We start from the raw sequence: 18560 nt of genomic DNA, 5'->3' as shown, positions 1-18560 counted from the left end.
TATGAAAAGCATAATTTGTCACCAGGCAAATGCAAATTAGCCTGTGCTACAACACACCTACAACAAAAACTATAATGAAATAAACAATATCAAAAGCTGGTGAGAAAAGAGTAATTGGAACCCCTCACGTACTCACTGCCTGTGACAGTGAAAACTGCTGCACTGTTTGGCAGTATGTCCTAATGCTGAACAATTCTGCTTTTGCATTTATACCTAGCACAAATGCCTACATATTCTCACCAAGAGACTCACATAAGCATGTTCCTAACAGCACTATACACAATAGCCCCAAAGTGGAAACCACCCAAATGTCCATCTACTTGAGAGTGTGTAAGTACGTTCCAGTATATTCACACGATAAAATAATACCATCAATGAGCATAAACTAAAAGAACACCTGTTTCCAAGCAGGTAAAGCCAACGGTGTGCGCAGTCAGGGCAGTAGCTACCCTTCGTGTGTGGGAGAGGCATGAGGGGCTTTGAACCTAGCAACACTTCTGCTTGGAGTGCTGATTTCAGGACCATATTCACTCTGTGAATTTATCAGGTTGTATATATGTTTACTATTTGTGTTACAAAAAAAACGTAATATGGAACCAAAAGATGCCAAACACACAAAAATACGTACTGCGTGATTCCCCTTACACAAAGTTGAAAATAAGACGAAACTAAACTACACTGTTCAGAATGCATATATAGAACGCTCCAAACACTCGAACCCAGAGCAATGGCAGTCACCATGCATCAGTGAGTGGTCCCCTCTGGTGGGATGGGTAGCTGGTATAGGTCAGTGTTCTATTTATCTGCCAGCTGTGCTGGTTTCTCAGGAATATTTATCAAGCTGTATGTCTATGCTATGTTACGTGTGTGACATTCTACAGCTAACCCAGAAGCACAACTGCTTTCTGTTAACACTTGCCATAGGTGAGAGTGTAGGTGGCTTTCCCAGTTGTATCCAAGGCAGTCAGACAGGGGGATTTGGGCTGTGTGGTGCCCCAGCGCTGCAAGGTGGCCAACAGTGACGGTGGTCGGAGGACACCTGCAGTGAGAGGCTCCCCTCTCAGCACACTCGTCTCGCTTCCCTCAGGCTTCAGCTGATTTGGATCCGGTTGCTGAACTACAAGCAAAATCAAAATTTTAAAATCAGCAATTCAGAGCACCACGAACACATTCTGTTTTTAAACATTCATAGTTTATAACATTGTTTTTTAATCCCAACTATAAAAAAGCTTACAATAATTCGTTTAGATTTTTCCATCACAGTCACCGACAACTAACCAAAGGATTAAAGGAGCTTTAGTCATGGATGATGATGGCTGTGAAATAAAGTTAAAAACAACCCACCATCCTGGTGACCACAACCTCACAGACAAAGGTGACCTTGGAGTGGTTCCCACTTTCCCAACTTCTGGACAGGACTGTGGCACCTCTACTACCCCTGGCACCGCAGCAGTGAACAGCCAGGTATCTACAGCCTGGAGACAGGACCTGGTGGCCCACTCAGACAGGAGGAAAGCAAGCAGAACCACCACTTCAGCCTAGGGATCCAAACAGCTATCACTATGTTCCAAGAAAAAGAATTAAAAGATTATTTGATCATTGGCCAGGCGTGGTGGCTCATGCCTGTAATCCCAGCACTTTGGGAGGCCGAGGTGGGTGGATCATGAGGTCAGGAGATCGAGACCATCCTGGCTAACATGGTGAAACCCCGTCTCTACTAAAAATACAAAAAAAAATTAGCCAGGTGTGGTGGTGGATGCCTGTAGTACCAGCTACTCGGGAGGCTGAGGCAGGAGAACGGCATGAACTCGGGAGGTGGAGCTTGAAGTGATTTGAGATCGCACCACTGCACTCCAGCCTGGGCGACAGAGCAAGACTCTGCCTCAAAAAAAAAAAGATTATGTGATTATATAGCTCCTGGAAAAAGATTACTTTAATCTTGTTTTTTATTTAAAAAGAATTAATCTTTTTCCAGGAGCTGTATAACCAAAATTTGCCCAAGAGGTAAGAAACACTGCTCTAAGATGCATTCATACCAATAAACTCTGAATTTGAAAGGCACTGTGTGATGGCTAATATTGATGTCAACTTGATGGGATTGAAGGATGCAAAGTATTCCTCCTGGGTGTGTCTGTGAGGGTGTTGCCAAAGGAGATTAATGTTTGAGTCAGTGGACTGGGAAAGGCAGCCCCACCCTAAATCTGGGTGGGCACAATTTAATCAGCTGCCAGCACGGCCAGAATAAAGCAGGCAGAAGAACGTGGAAAGACTAGACTGGCCTAGCCTCCCAGCCTACACCTTTCTCCTGTGCTGGATGCTTCCTGCCCTCGAACATTGGATTCCAAGTTCTTCAGCATTGGGACTCAGATTGGCTTCCTTGCTCTCAGCTTGCAGACGGCTTATTACGGGACCTCATCTTGTGATCGTGTGAGTCAATATGCCTTAATAAACTTCCCTTTATATATATACATCTATCCTATTAGTTCCGTCCCTCTAGAGAACCCTGACTAATACACACTATCTGATTACAAAGGAGAAATAATCTCCTAAAAGCTATGTCTAATCCTCGGGTGTGGAGGAGACTCTGGGCTGGTCGGCTCCCAGCAGTGACACTGTACAAACAGCCGAGGTCTGAGAGTGGGAGCAGCATGGGGCTCCTGTGGCTCTAACGACACACTCACATGTTTGTACTGGCTTCATTTCTGGTTTCTGCTTCTTGCTAGTTTTCTTTTTAAAAAATATGTATATTCTTTCTTTCTAAATATGTATTTCATTCATATATGAGAGGCTAAAATTCTGAAAAGCAGCCAAATCTATGCTGAAAATTAAATACTTTAAAACCACAAGAAGATAAGTATTTCAGAGTTAAAGTTTAAATTAAAAATTTAAATAATGTAAGTTAAATAAAACCTTAGAAGTATTTTTATGAAATGCTAAGTCACTTGAATATGAGCAGCAAATTTTCTACCTGCTCAAATAAAGGAAGCAGTCACGTGATTCTAAATTCACCATTACACACAGTGACCACTGAGTCTGGAAACAGAATATATATAGCAATAACCATGTATAATATACATTTGCCTGTGTTTCTCAACTTCGTGGCCACCCTTTTCATACAAACACAAAAGCTCAAAGTTGGACAACTCTTACCTTCCAACAATTCCTCAAAATCATCCACAAAGAACTCCTTCAGTGGAGGGCGCTTTGGCCTCTTCAGGGTGTTCAGAAGCTGCTGGATTTTGGAGGACACTCTGCTGTTCACAGGGACACCTGTCACGGGAAGGACAGAGGAGCACTGAGGCCAGGACACATCACACCCTCTGGAGAAGTGGACACAGGTGTAAGGCCCAAGGACAAACCACAAGATGCATCAGAGCTTACAAATCCATCCAAGTGTGGGCTCCACTGGACAGTCATTTTGATCAGTTCATTTAGAAAACACTTACTGAACGCCTTCCAGGAAACAGGACTTGTTCTAAGCCAGCAGTTTTGTTTTTGTTTTTGTTTTTTTGCTTTAGACAGAGACTCACTCTGTTGCCAGGCTAGAGTGCAGTGGCATGATCTCGGCTCATTGCGATCTCTGCCTCCTGGGTTCAAGCGATTCTCCTGCCTCAGCCTCCCAAGTAGCTGGGTCTACAGGCGTGCGCCACCATGCCTGGCTAATTTGTATTTTTAGTGGAGATGGGGTTTCACTATGTTGGCTAGGATGGTCTCGATCTCTTCACCTCGTCATCTGCCTGCCTTGGCCTCCCAAAGTGCTGGGATTACAGGCGTGAGCCACCACACCCAGCCTAAGCTAGCAGTTTTTTAAATGGTCCAGGGACCCCTGGGGCATCCAAGTCCCTTTCAGGAAGTTTATGAGGTCACAACTATTCCATGGTAATGTTAAGAAATCATGGCCCTGTAATCCCAGCACTTTGGGAGGCTGAGGCAGGTGGATCACGAGACTATCCTGGCTAACACAGTGAAACCCCATCTTTACTAAAAATACAAAAAATTAGCTGGGTGTGGTGGCGGGCGCCTGTAGTCCCAGCTACTCGGGAGGCTGAGGCAGGAGAATGGCATGAACCCGGGAGGTGGAGCTTGCAGTGAGCCAAGATTGCACCACTGCACTCCAGCCTGGGTAAAAGAGGGAGACTTCTTCTCAAAAAAAAAAAAAAAAAAAAAAAAAAAAAAAGTCATTTGCCAACCGGGAGCAGTGGCTCACAGCTGTAATCCCAGCACTTTGGTTGGCTAAGGCAGGAAAGGATCGCTTGCGGCCAGAAGTTTAAGACTAGCCTGGTCAACATAGCAAGACCCTGTCTCTATAAAAAATTTAAAAAATAAAAAATTAGCTGGATGTGGTGGCTTGTGCCTGCAGTCCCAGCTCCTTGGGAGGCTGAGGAGGAAGGATTGCTTGAGTCCAGAAGTTTCAGGCTACAGTGAGCCATGATCATGTCAATGAACTCCAGCCTGGGCAACAGAGTCGCTATTAAAAAAAAAAAAAATGGGGGGCTGCGCACAGTGGCTCACCCCTGTAATCCCAGCACGTTGGGGGTCTGAGGTGGGCAGATCGCTTGAGTTCTAGACTAGCCTGGCCAACATGGCAAAATCCCATCCCTACTAAAAAATACAAAAATTAGCCAAGCTTGGTGGTATGCACCTGTAGTAAAGAAAAAAAAAAAATTAGCCAAGTGTGGTGGCAGTTGCCTGGAGTTCCAGCTACTGGGGAGGCTATGGCAGGAGAATCGCTCGAAACCAGAAGGCAGAGGCTGCAGTGAGCCAAAATCAAGCCACTGCACTCTATCCTGGGTGACAGAGCAAGACTTTGTCTACAAAAAAAAAAAAAAAAAAAAAAAAAAAAGAACAGAAAAGAAAAAAAAAAGCAGAGTTGGAGGACCCAAACTGTATAATTTCAAGAATTTTAAGAAAATCACAGTGGTCATGGCTATACGAGGTGTAAGGACAGATAAATAAGGAAACGGAACAACATACAGAGCCCAGAGCCCAGAAATAGACCCTTCCCTCTCCAACATGGTCTACTGATTTTCATTAAAGATGCCAAGGAAACTTGGTGGGAAAAGAATGGTCTTTATTATAAATGATGCTAGAACAACTGAATATCCACATACAAAAATATAAACTTTGATTCATACCTGATACTTATGATAAAATTAACTCAAAATGAACTATCTACCTAAATGTAAAAACTAAAACTATAAAATTCTGGAAGAAAATACAGGAGAAAACATTTGTGACCTTGGGTTAGACAAAAATTTCTTCAATATGACACAAAAGCACAATCTATAAAAAAATTTGGTAAACTGAATGTCATAAAAATTTAAACCATCTGCTCTTTGAAAGGCATTGTTAAAGCAAGCCAGACTGGGAGAAAATGCAAGTGATAAACCTCATATGGGATGACTTGTATCTAGAATATATAAATAGCCCTCAAAACTCAATAAGAAAACAAGCACAATTTGGCTGGCCACAGTGGCTCACACTGTAATCCCAGCACTTTGGGAAGCCAAAGCAGGCAGAGACGAGGAGTTCAAGACCAGCCTGGTCTCTACTAAAAATACAAAACTTAGCTAGGCATGGTGGCACGTGCCTGTAATCCCAGCTACTCGCGAGGCTGAGGCAGGAGAATTGCTTGAACCTGGGAGGTGGATGTTGCAGTGAGCCAAGATCACACCACTGCACTCTGCCTGGGTGACAGTGAAGCTCCGTCTCAAAAAAAAAAAAGGAAGAAAACAAGCACAATTTAAAAAAAAAAAATAGGCAAAGTATGAACAGATACTTTCCCTAAAGAGATACACAGATGGCAAATAGGTACATAAAAAGATGCTCAACACACCATCAGCTGTTAGTGAAATGCAAACTGAAACTGTAGCCGGGCGCGGTGGCTCACGCCTGTAATCCCAGCACTTTGGGAGGCAGAGGCGGGAGGATCACGAGGTCAGGAGATCGAGACCATCCTGGCTAACACAGTGAAACCCCATCTCTACTAAAAATACAAAAAATTAGCCAGGCGTGGTGGCGGGCGCCTGTAGTCCCAGCTACTTGGGAGGCTGAGGCAGGAGAATGGCGTGAACCTGGGAGGCGGAGCTTGCAGTGAGCCGAGATTGCGCCACTGCACTCCAGCCTGGGCGACAGAGCTAGACTCCGTCTCAAAAAAAAAAAAAAGAAACTGTAATGAGATATCTCTACATGCCTACTGGGATGGTTGAAATTTTTTAAACATAATACCAACTGTTGGAAAGGGTGTGGAGGAACTGATACTCTCACTGCTAATAATGAGAATGTAAAATGGTACAATCACTTTGGAAAACAGTGTGGCAGTTTCTTAAAAAGTTAAAATAGGCTGGGCACGGTGGCTCACACCTATAATCCCAGTACTTTCGGTGGCCAAGGCAGGTGGATCACTTGAGGCCAGGAGTTTGAGACCAGCCTGGGCAACATGGTGAAACCCCATCTCTACTGAAAATGCAAAAATTAACTGGGCGTGGTGGCACATGCCTGTAATCCCAGCTACTTGGGAGGGTGAGGCAGGAGAATCGCTTGAACCCAGGATGGCGAGGTTTCAGTGAGCCAAGATCATGCCACTGCACTCTAGCCTGGGCAACAGAGTGAGACTCAGTCTCCAAAAAAAAAAGTTGAAATACACCTACAATATAATTCAGCCATTCTACTTCTAGGTATTGACCCAAAAGAAATGAAAGTACCCATCTATGCAAAAACGTGTACAAGATTGATTATTCATAGCAGCTTTACTTGTAACCGGCCCAAACTAGAAACAACCTAAATACACATCAACAGGTGAACAGGCAAATTGTGGTGCATCCATTTAATGAAATATTACTCAATGAAAAGGAGTAAACTATTGACACAGAACATGAATGAATCTCAAAATAATTATGGAGAGTGGTAGAAGCCAGACCATAGACATAAACGCTGTATGATTCCTTTTATATAAAATTCTAGAAAATGCAATCTAATCTATAGTGACAGAAAGTAAATCAGTGGTTGCCTGAAGCGTACGGGGAAAGCCAGAAGGATCCGAAGAGGGCAGGACCAAGGAACACGACGACACTTTTGGGCGTGCTGGATATGGTCACTATCTTGATTGTAGTGATGCTTTCCAGAGGTGTACAAATGTCTTAAAACTTGAGAATGGAGTCTCACTCTATCGCCCAGGCTGGAGTGCAGTGACACGATCTTGGCTCACTGCAACCTCCGCCTCTTGGGTTCAAGCAATTCTCCTGCCTCAGCCTCCCAAGTAGCTGGGACTACAGGTGCCCGCCACCACACCCGGTTAATTTTTTGTATTTTTAGTAGAGATGGGGTTTCACCATGTTAGCCAGGATGGTCTCCATCTCCTGACCTAGTGATCTGCCCGCCTCGGCCTCCCAAAGTGCTGGGATTACAGGTGTGAGCCGCCACACCCAGCCAAAACTGTACACTTTAAATATGTGCAATTCATCATGTCAATTATCCTTTAATTAAGCTCTTAATTTTTTTAAATATAAAGAGTAACAAATTGAATTAAAAACATGTCTAGCCAATGTACAGACTGCTTCATGTTGATTCAGTATTTTTCTTCTGCCTCTGGACAAGGAGATGAAAGCCCTCAACAAAATCTGACACCCTGTTTGGAAGTACCAAAATATATGATAGGCCCTAGCTCTGAGCTCCTCTTAATTTTTATTTAAATTATTATTTTGGGAAAAAAATTGACATGATCTTGATAAAAGACATTGAAGACTGTTTAAAAAAAAAATGGTATAAATGAGGACATTATGAAAGTTACACTGACATGTCTGAGGCTGCACATGGGAAACCATGAGTGCTGTTGTACCAAGTACCAATTTCACAGTCTGCTGAAGATGGAGTGTAGGGGGCTGTTCTGTCATAGGTGGGTGTGTGCACTCGCACTGACTAAGTCATTCTGTCTGCCACATTGAATCTAAATAAAGAAACTTCCCACAGCTTCTCATTTCCCTACTATATTGCAGATCGAAACTCCCTTTGCATCCTTTCTAAATTTGGAAGTCTTTTCCCTCCACACTCTCCTTGTTCCCCCTCTGACCAATTCCATTGATATTTCCAATTATTTCTCCACATGATGCTTTCCATAACATTAACTGCACACACTGGTTTCCATTTATCTGCATAGATTAAAACTGATGGTTGGCTTGGGTTTGCTACAGTGAATACATTAGAACTGTGTTCAATACCTGAAGACAAAACCTGTGCTCTGCTATTTCCCAAGGAGAAAGAGAAGCAGGCTCACCATCTGCTGTTTCCAGCATGCTCCCGCTGCACCCCCGAGGAACACTTCTCACAGAAGCCACCTGTGGACGCTCAAAGTACGAATGCTCCACGAGGCCCGTGGTGACATCAGGAGGGGCAGAATGCAGATCTGCTTTTGAAAAACACACCCAAAATGAAAGTGGCTGTTAAGTCAAATGAGTATTAAGCTGCTCTTCAAACCCCGTTAGTCTAAAGCTCCACTAGCTGAGTTCTAAGTGGGGAGAGTGTGGTATTTTCATTAATTTGTTTTCTTGGCTGACCAAAGGCATACCGGGACCCTATGAACTCCCAGACACGTTATGCAGACATCTGCATGCATGTGGGTGGCTCAATTCTCAAAGGGATCCAGACAGAACCACCATCTTCAGCACAGAGGCAGGCACAGAGTAAACCTGCCTGTCACAATGGCCTGATGAGATTTTGGTTAGAAATTCCCTCAAGGGGCTGGGCACGGTGGCTGACACCTGTAATCCCCGCACTTGGGGAGGCCGACGTAGGCAGATCACCTGAGGTCAGGGGTTCGAAACCAGCCTGGCCAACATGGCAAAACCCCGTCTCTACTAAAAATACAAAAATTAGCCGGGCGTCATGGCACATGCCTGTAATCCCAGCTACTGGGGAGGCTGAGGCAGGAGAATCACTTGAACCCAGGAGGCGGAGGTTGCAGTGAGCTGAGATAGCACCACTGCACTCTAACTTGGGCAACAGAGTGACACTCTCTCTCAAAAAGAAAGAAAGAAAGAAATTCCCTCAAGGAAGCAGAAACAAATTTGAAATCAATTGTCATTGGTACATTTTTTTGTAACATTATGAAAAAAACAGCCAGGATCATACAAACTACTACAACCCCCAAAAAAGTATGTTGGACACCATACCTTTGCAGTCCTAAAAGAATAAAACTACAGAAATTAAAACTTCCCCCACTGCCAGTTAAAATAGCTGCAAAACTAAGAGACCACAATCAAGTTCTTTTTTTTTTTTTTTTTTGAGATGGAGTCTCACTTTATCACTGCCCAGACTGGAGTGCAGTGGGGCACAATCTTGGCTCACTGCAACCTCTGCCTCCTGAGTTCAAGCGATTCTCCTGTCTCAGCCCCCCAAGCAGCTGGGATTACAGGCATGCGCCACCACACCCAGCCAATTTTTGTATTTTTAGTAGAGACGGGTTTTCACCATGTTGGCCAAGCTGGTCTCGAACTCCTGGACTCAAGTGATCCAACCATCTCGGCCTCCTGAAGTGCTGGGATTACAGGTGTGAGCCACCGCGCCTGGCCACAATCAAGTTCTTAAAGTAAAATTGGTGTAACATTTAAAAACAGACATTAGATCTGGAACATATGTAAAAGTCACTCCTTCCATTGTCTGAATGTACATTTTTGTGTTTTATTTCCATGGTACCGTCCATCTATCTGTTCAGAATGCTGGCTGACTGTAAGTTCCTATAGGAATTATGGTTATAATTGGGTCTACCACTAGGAAAGGCACTGTGTCTATATGACTATAGAAATTGTGTTCTACCACAACAATGAATACATAGATGCTCGCCCATTTATAAAAATCAACATAGGGGCCAACACGGTAGCTCACACCTGTAATCCCAGCAATTTGGGAGGTCGAGGCGGGCAGATCAGCTGAGGTCAGGAGTTTGAGAATGGCCTGGCCAACACGGTGAAACCCTGTCTCTACTAAAAATACAAAAATTATCCGGGCATGGTGGTGCATGCCTGTAATCCCAGCTACTCGGGAGGCTGAGGCAGGAGAATCGCTTGAACCCGGGAGGTGGAAGTTGCAGTGAGCTGAGATTGCACCACTGCACTCCAGCCTGGTGGACAGAGTGAGACCCTGTCACAAGAAAAAAAAAAAAAATCAATACTAGCTGTGCAGTGGCTCACACTTATAATCCCAGCACTTTGGGAGGCTGAGGCAGGAGGATCACTTGAGCCCAGGAATTTGAGACCAGCCTGGGCAACATAGCAAGATCCCATCTCTTCAAAAAAAAATTAGCTGGGCATGGTGGCGGACACCTGTGTTCCCAGCTACTTGGGAGGCTGAGGTGAAAGGACCACTGGAGCCCAGGAGTTCCAGGTTACAGTGAGCTAGGACCATACCGCTGCACTCTAGCCTGGGCCACAGAGTGAGATCTCATCTCAAAAAATAAATAAATAAACACTAGTCTATGTTAGGTAGAGACAACTGGTACTGTTTAATATTTTAATGAAGGTAACTGTTAGTATCACTGTGGTACTCCTAGGTACAATGTAAAGCAGTAACTTTTTACTGGGTTTGTAGAAAGCTGAAGTATATGAAAGCACAAACTCACTATCTGCATAGCAGAATATACCTTTTGAAAAAATCTAAACCGTTAAGATTTTTCACAACCCTTGAAAAAGCCTGACGCTGATCAAATTAGCATTTTAAAGTATGTCTATCAGGAGGTTCTTTTAGTTTAAAAAGAAATTTCCCCACTCTTCCAAATCTAGCAAAAAGAATAAATGATTTTAAAAGTATATATGGAAAAAAAGGTATACATGGTATACATACACGTACTACAAGTAGTTTTTTAAAATAGCTATATAATGGCTGGGAGCAGTGGCTCATTCCTATAATCCTAACATTTTGAAAGGCCAAGGCATGAGGATCACTTGAGCCCAGGAGTTCAAGACCAGCCTGGGCAACACAGTAAAAACTCCATTTTTCCAAAAAATTTTTAAAAATTAGCTGGACATGCTGGCATTTGCCTATAGTCCCAGCTGCTCAGGAGGCTAAGGTGGGAGAATTTCTTAAGCCCAGGAGTTCAAGGCTGCAGTGAACTATGATCATGCCACTGTACTCCAGCGTGGGTGACAGAGCAAGACCCTGTCTCTAGGTGAAGAAAAAAAAAAAAAACTGCATAAAAATAAACATAAACTACATTCAAAATAAAAATAAGCTACCGTAATTAAAAGAAGCTACCATAATTAAAACTACTGCTTTTAAAAATAGGTATTTACATTTGTATAAAAAAGGCTTAATATATCTGATTTCCTTAATCCAAAACTGAAAGTGATATTTTTAAAAATTATCTCTACCTGATATGTTCTACCTCGAATTTTTTACTTAATATATTCTTCCTCTTTTCATGTTTCTTTCCTTAGTTTAAATTGAAGATACATCTAGTGTTAGAAACTAAAACAAAGGATGATTTCTGTAATAAGAGGGAAGTTGAGTATTTTTGAGATTTAGAAATTCAAATTAACTATGTCCAATATTTAGGATGTGGGTAGCTACAATCTGTAGAAAACTGCAATCCTGTAAGCAAGGTATTAAATCAAGTCCAAGTTAAGAATTTTTTTTAAATGTATTAGAATTGATACAAAATGTTGATGCTAGGACTGACAAGAAAGGAAGAGATGATTACAGCTGCATTTGCAACGTCAGGAGCTGTCTTCTACCAACATAGGTAATAAACCTACATTATAAATAATTGCAGCCAAGTCCTTTTCAGAGAATGAAAACATCTAATTCAAACACACATTAGAGTTAAATGCTTTGCTTAAAGACACCCCACAATCACTGGAAAGTTGAGTGCTGTATGGTTAAACATTCTGAACTGTGGCTAATTTTTCATGCTGAATAAGCTTTTGTTTCTAACCCACCAGGAAACAGTGTTGAGATGACTCAGCAATGGCTAATAAACTCAAACTACAAATGTTTTGTTTGCTCTCCTGCACCATCTCACCTAGAAAGGAGCTTCTGGGAGAAGAAATGAGGTAACAGAACATTTAAAACTACTGTTTTCCTGCCCCCGCCTCAGAATTGGAGTTAACTATGTATTTCTATAATGTTAAATCACCAGTGATGAACAGAGAAGGAAAACAACAGTGCAAAAGCTGTTTTCAAGATACGGACTGTACACCTCCTTGAGGAAAGGTGGGCAGCAGCCTCTGGCCATGGAACACCCAGGAAAGCTACAGAAACAATCTGAGCAGGCTGTTTTCCTAAGAGAAGCCTTCTCTGTGGAAAATGCTGCCTTCTGCTACCCTGGTAGTCTTGGCAGCTCCTGTATGAGCTGGAAGCAGTGTGGAGACAGAGCAGGGCACTGTGAGCTTTCATCTGAGACGGATACCTCAGAAGAAGGACACATGTTCAATGGAAACACAAAGATGTATTGACTCAAACAAATAAAAACATGAAGAGCAACAGTGATGCGCCCTACAGAGGATGCTGAGACAGAAGCTGTGGGCCACCCAACATACCCAGCTTGCCCCCAATCCAGCCAAATGACCAAGGTCTTACAAAAAAGAGCTCGGCACCCATGGGGACCCCAGCACAAACACCAGCGTGTCACGGGTGTCACCATTTCAGTTTTGGCAGAAAAGCAACAAAAAGCAAAGAAAATGAATAGGAATCAAGAAAATTGGTATCAGCCCTGGCTTCACCACTTAGGCTGCTGTCTGATCTCAAGCAAGTTACAATCACTGGACTTTTTTTCTTCCTTTCTCATCTGGGAGAAAAAGGAGGGGATTAAGATGAGTCTTCAACAATACTGATTGTATTTTAAGGTACTTGTGCAAGAGTGTATGTGGATTTCACATGCCAGCTACATACAGCTAACTATGTTGCTGTTTTAGTTAAAAAATAGAATTTCAAAGGATGAAAGGTTTACACTTTTTTCATGTCTAAGATGAATGTAATCCAAAGGATTCTATGATTTGGGAAAGATCCATGCATCCATATGATTAGCTCTGACTGACACCTTTTCAGGCCGAAGGCTGTTTAACCCGGTATCTGGAGGAGCAAAAGCCCTTTACCCCAACCTCAGAGTTCCAGCAAGGTACAGAGACAACCAGTGGGCCTGCAGCTGTGAACATATAGCCAAGAGGAAAGGCACAGACAACAGAGAGGCAGCCAGGTCAAGGGTGATGATCACAGCCACCAGCAGGTATGGATGTGTGCTGACCATCTACCCCTGCACCTACTGCGTGCACCAGCTGCCCCTCAAGAGCAGGAAGGTATTATGACACTGAGAAACACCACACCCTTCTGGGGGACTATGAGAAATGCCCCATGCCCCAAAGGACTAGGACTGCCAAATTAAAGAGGTATCAAGAACTACTTTTGTTACCAAAAGGATATTTCCCAGATGAAAAATAGGTAGGTCTTGATGGGAAAAAATTTGCAACTGAGCTGTATTGTTCAAAAGGTTATTAGGGATTTAATCTGAATGATGAATTAATCAAATATTACCCCATTTCTTTCGAGTGCAATTATTAAAAGCTCAAAATCATTTAATGTCTCAGGCAGATAAGCCAGTACGGGTTATCTGGGTTGTGTGACCTCAGTCACTGGACAGCACTCAGGCCTGCAGCTAAGTCTGCAGGGTGGCGCCCGGCTCAGGTGCCCTCCACCTGCTCCTCTGTCCTGGACACTCCTGACCCCGCTCTGCTGGCACAGGGGCCGCAGCAGCTTGTTACTGACCTATGTGGGTGTGGGCCTCGAGGCCTGCGAGTGCAGTGGTAGCGGCGGCCCCCGGCGTGGCTGCAGCACTGGGAGCAGTGGTGGGTCTCCCTCCCGGGTGAGATGAAGTGGAGGATGCAGAGGATGAGGTGGACGAGCCCTGAATGACCTGGTCGAGCCAGGGCTCGACACTGGAATGGCTCTGGAGCGGAGTGGAGGTGAGTCGCCCGGGTCGCCGTAAAGAGCCCTCATCTTCTGAGGCAGACGACGTGTCTGTGGTTAAAATAACGATGACAGGCATGATATCGGGATGAGTCAAGAGGAGGACGGAGTTCCCACTCACACTGGAGCCTCCCAGGCCTGTGTGCAGCATGCTTCTGTACACCTGGCACAGCTCTGCCCAAAGCCACGCAGTCAGCTCAAAGGTCACCCTCAATCTAGAAGGGCATGCGAGAAGCCCTACTGTGGGGAAAATGATTCCATGAGCCCCCAGCTCCCCAGAGAGAACTCAGCCACAGGGCACCACACACTCAGTGAAGACAGCCTCTGATCTCCTAAACAGCTTCAGCATATACCTCAGTGGGGGTGTTCTGTGAATACCCAGTGCTGCACTGCATGTCCACAGAGTCAGACACCATATCCACACATCAGTCAGCATCACCCAGGGGCGAGCCTGTGCCCAGCCCTACACCTTGGAGGCCATGAGAAGGCATTCTGGCCTGTGCACGGCCCCAGCAACAACATGGTGGCCATGGGAGGGCCGCGGCCCTGTCTACATGCATCCTTTCAGGGTAGTCATGTGAACTAGCTCTAAAAACAATTCCTTCCCCAAGAAAATTGCTTCAGTCAACAAAATTAACTGTACGTTAAGGTTTCTTCAAGTCAGCATGACTGTGTGTTTTATTATGGGTTTTACAATTAATAATTAAAACATTATTTTAAAATTGGATAGTGTCTATAGCTATATTTAGCAAAAACAATAATTTGACAGCCATTTCTAAGATTTTTTCAACAATAAACTTCTTTTAAGCAAGAAAGTGTTACCAAAACCACTAAATCATCTTACGAATCTGGTGTGTCTGGTTTTATTGTGTAGTATCTCCAAATGCCTAAACCAAAAATGGGTGTCACTATTTTTGATACTTTAAATATATGACAACAACGCAAGTTCATGAATGTGAAGTCGTTAGACACTACTGACGTCTTGTACAGTTTAACAGGAAGAGACTAAAATACATTATTGCTAGAGAGAAACCTCATATAAAAGTTTTCATTTCTTGTTTTTTTTTTTTTTGAGACGGAGTCTCGCTGTCACCCAGGCTGGAGTGCAGTGGCGCGATCTCGGCTGACTGCAAGCTCCACCTCCCGGGTTCACGCCATTCTCCTGCCTCAGCCTCCCGAGTAGCTGGGACTACAGGCGCCCGCCACCGCGCCCAGCTAATTTTTTGTATTTTTAGTAGAGACGGGGTTTCACCGTGGTCTCGATCTCCTGACCTCGTGATCCGCCCGCCTCGGCCTCCCAAAGTGCTGGGATTACAGGCGTGAGCCACCACTCCTGGCCAAAAGTTTTCATTTCTAACGGTACCAACAATAAAACAACAACACAATCAACCCCGAAACTTTCCAAATAGTCTTATACTGTTGCATGTAAGTCCTGGTTACAACCTGTTAAGTTATAGGTAATAAGATGAGAATAACTGTAAAATTCCTAATTCAGGAAGCTTTAGCTTAGTGCTTATTTTAGGCTCCTCTTAGTGTTTTAGGTTCTTCTCTTTACTAAAAGACATAAATAGCATCTTAGTAAAAGAAATTAAGATCCACACAAAAAGTCTTATAGAAAGCAAGCACCCATTTGGGTAAGAATACTATGTACACCATAGATTTTCAGGTAAGGAATATGAGCATATGCAAGCATTTTTAATGTCCAAATGTGTCCAATCTATACTACAGGCCAGGCAGTTATTCCAACTCAATGGGAAGTAAATAGGATAACATCAGGCCTGTGAAACACTCAAAAAAGCCACACTTGACATTGCTTATCAATACCTGGAGGGGTGTAGGTTTCCACAGACGAATGCACGAGGACAGAACGTCTCTTCGAAGGCATAGGCATCTTCCTCTCTTTGTATTTGGCCAAAGCTGCTTGCACAGCTTCAGTGTGGACATCTACACAGGAAGGACAGCAGTAAAAATACTTTTTACAAGACTGGTTATAAAGCAACAAATTAAGTTTCATGTTTTTGTTTGTTTTCAGTGGGGGTAAAAGGAATAGAAGCTCTCTCTGCCTATCCCCACATGTTGGTCCTAGATTTCTTTAAATATTTCTTTGTTTGTAGATCTAACTTTGGAATCTTGTAAATATTTCCTTAGTTATAAATTAAAACTGAATAAAAGAGAAATCCCCAAAATTGAAAATAAAGTGAAACAAATGAGCCTAAATGCGTATCTAGTTGTTGGTTTAAACCACGCTTGTTCAACCCATGGCCCATGGGCCTCATACGGCTCAGGAGGGCTTTGAATGCAGCCTAATACAAATTTGTAAAATTTCTTAAAACATTATGAGATTTTTTTGCAATTTTTTTTTTTTAGCTTATCAGCTATCGTTAGTGTTAGTGTATTTTATGTGTGGCCCAGGATAATTATTATTCTTCCAACGTGGCCCAAGGAAGCCAAAAGATTGGACACCCCTGGTTTAAACTATTGCAGCTGACTTTAAAACACTGAAGTTAAGACTGGTCAACCTCTACTTCCAGAAATATCTAATAAGGACAAAAATAACTGAACAAAAAATTTTAAACTCTCTCATATTGTTGATAGCAGTGAAGGCATTGTCATATAGATTTTTCGTGAGTCCTGTGGGATATGGCAAATGAAAAGCACTTTATAGTCTGATTCTACCATCCCTAGAGCTTGGACACTCATGAGGGAGAGGAGATACAAATGTAGATGAAAGAGGAAAGCTGGACACAGGGGCTCATGCCTGTAATCTCAGCCCTCTAGGAGGCTGAGGCAGGAGGATCATTTGAGGCCAGGACCAGCCTGGGCACCACAGCAAGACCACATTTCTGAAAAAAATTTTTTTTGAGATGGAGTCGCGCTCTGTCGCCAGGCTAGAATGCAATGGCGTGATCTCAGCCCACCGCAATCTCTGCCTCCCGGGTTCAAACAATTCTCCTGCCTCAGCCTCCCGAGTAGCTGGGATTACAGGCGCTCCCCACCACGCCCTGCTAATTTTTGTATTTTTAGTACAGATGGGGTTTCACTATGTTGGCCAAGCTGGTCTTGAACTACTGACCTGGCGATCCACCCACCTTGGCCTCTCTAAGTGCTGGGATTATAGGTGTAAGCCACCACACCTGGCCCAATTTTTTTTTTGTTTAATTAGGCAGGTGCAGTGGCATGCAACTGTGGTCCCAGCTACTCAGGAAGTAGCTGAAGTTGGAGGATCACTTGAGCCCAGGAGTTCCACGCTGCAGTAAGCTATGATTGTACCACTGCCTCCAGCCTGGGTGACAGAGTGAGAACCCAAGAAAGAAAGAGAGAAAAAGAAGGAAAGAAAGGGAAGAAAGGAAGAAAAGAAAGAGAGAGGATGGGCGCAGTGGCTCATGCCTGTAATCCCAGCACTTTGGGAGGCCGAGGTCAGCGGATCACCTGAGGTCGGGAGTTCTAGACCAGCCTGGTCAACATGGAGAAACCCTGTCTCTACTAAAAACACAAAATTAGCCGGGCATGGTGGTGCATGCCTGTAATCCCAGCTACTCGAGAGGCTGAGGCAGGAAAATCGCTTCAACCCAGGAGGCAGAGGTTGTGGTGAGCCGAGATCACGCCACTGCACTCCAGCCTGGGAAACAAGAGTGAAACTCCGTCTCAAAAACAGAGAGAGAGAGAGAAAGAAGAGAAGAGAAGAGAAAAAGAGAAGAGAACAGAAAAAGAGAAGAGAAAAAGAGAAAGAGGGAGGGATGGAGGGAAGGAGAGAGAGAGATGAAGTACAGGCCCTGTAGTTCTGAATCTGAATAGATTATGTCACTACAAACAAATGTGGCACCCTGTCTTTTAAAAGTCTGTCTTACCTCTGTACAGTGAAAATGTCTACAAACAACAACCAGCCCAATAGCAATCAGCATCCCTAGTGCCCAGACTGTGGTCTTGAAACACCATCCTCACTTAAAAAACCCTTAGAGATGGCAGATTCTGGAGCAGGGGAGAAATGCCCAGGATGAGCCTAGAACTTCTTATCCTAACAGCCAACCAGGAAATGGTCAAACAACTCGAGCCAATTTGAAGAGATTCCCAGTGGCAAAGAATGGGACAATCTGAGTATCGGTAAGAATAAATACTAAAATGGACTGAAACATCAAATATGATACTGACAAAAGAAAAGAAGAAAAAGGAAAAGGAAACAAAATCAACTGGTTGCCATTGGAGGAGGCCAGTGACTCAACCTATTCTTCTGAAAACTAGTAAATAAATGGAAAGAATTAAATATTCATCTTGACTTTCCTGTATCAAGTTGTAAATAACGGAATTTTCTCTTTATGGAAATATTCTGGCCTTTGAATGAAGAAGGAATGTCAGAATCTAAATTTCACCATTTTGCAGCCCAAAGGAAATCATCAATCTAAGAACTGAGAAAAATCACTGGTTTTCAAGCACCACAGCGAACAGCAAGAGTCAGGCCCAACAGGCCTCTTGGTGGAGGAACACAGGGCCACCCATGACAGTCTCATAAACAGTTGAACATTGTAACCTGACTTTCATCAAACCTAGTGAGCTAAAAAGCATGTCAAAGACACTAAGAGGAACCATCAGACAAACATAGCTCAGCTTCTACA

At 43.6% G+C, this 18560-nt stretch overlaps 1 protein-coding gene across 10 annotated transcripts in view; it reads right to left on the bottom strand.

Moving 5' to 3' along the window:
- DIP2A (disco interacting protein 2 homolog A) overlaps positions 1-18560 on the bottom strand; it is a 111976-nt gene that overhangs the window by 57881 nt on the left and 35535 nt on the right. For 4 of the 10 annotated variants that reach the window (XM_030805982.1, XM_030805984.1, XM_030805985.1 and 1 more), the window contains exons 4-8: positions 15775-15894; positions 13750-14001; positions 8273-8404; positions 3151-3270; positions 920-1117 (exon numbers count right to left, since the gene is read on the bottom strand). In XM_030805982.1, coding sequence (XP_030661842.1) covers positions 920-1117; positions 3151-3270; positions 8273-8404; positions 13750-14001; positions 15775-15894 — 822 coding nt within the window. The remainder of the gene's footprint in view (positions 1-919; positions 1118-3150; positions 3271-8272; positions 8405-13749; positions 14002-15774; positions 15895-18560) is intronic. The other 6 variants (XM_030805983.1, XM_030805986.1, XM_030805988.1 and 3 more) reach the window with 3 other exon arrangements.

The sequence above is a fragment of the Nomascus leucogenys genome, chromosome 25 (assembly GCF_006542625.1).
Source record: "Nomascus leucogenys isolate Asia chromosome 25, Asia_NLE_v1, whole genome shotgun sequence".
Lineage (NCBI taxonomy): Eukaryota > Metazoa > Chordata > Mammalia > Primates > Hylobatidae > Nomascus > Nomascus leucogenys.
The sequence above is the reverse complement of the archived record's forward strand: the minus strand, read 5'-3'. Positions and strand labels throughout refer to the sequence as shown.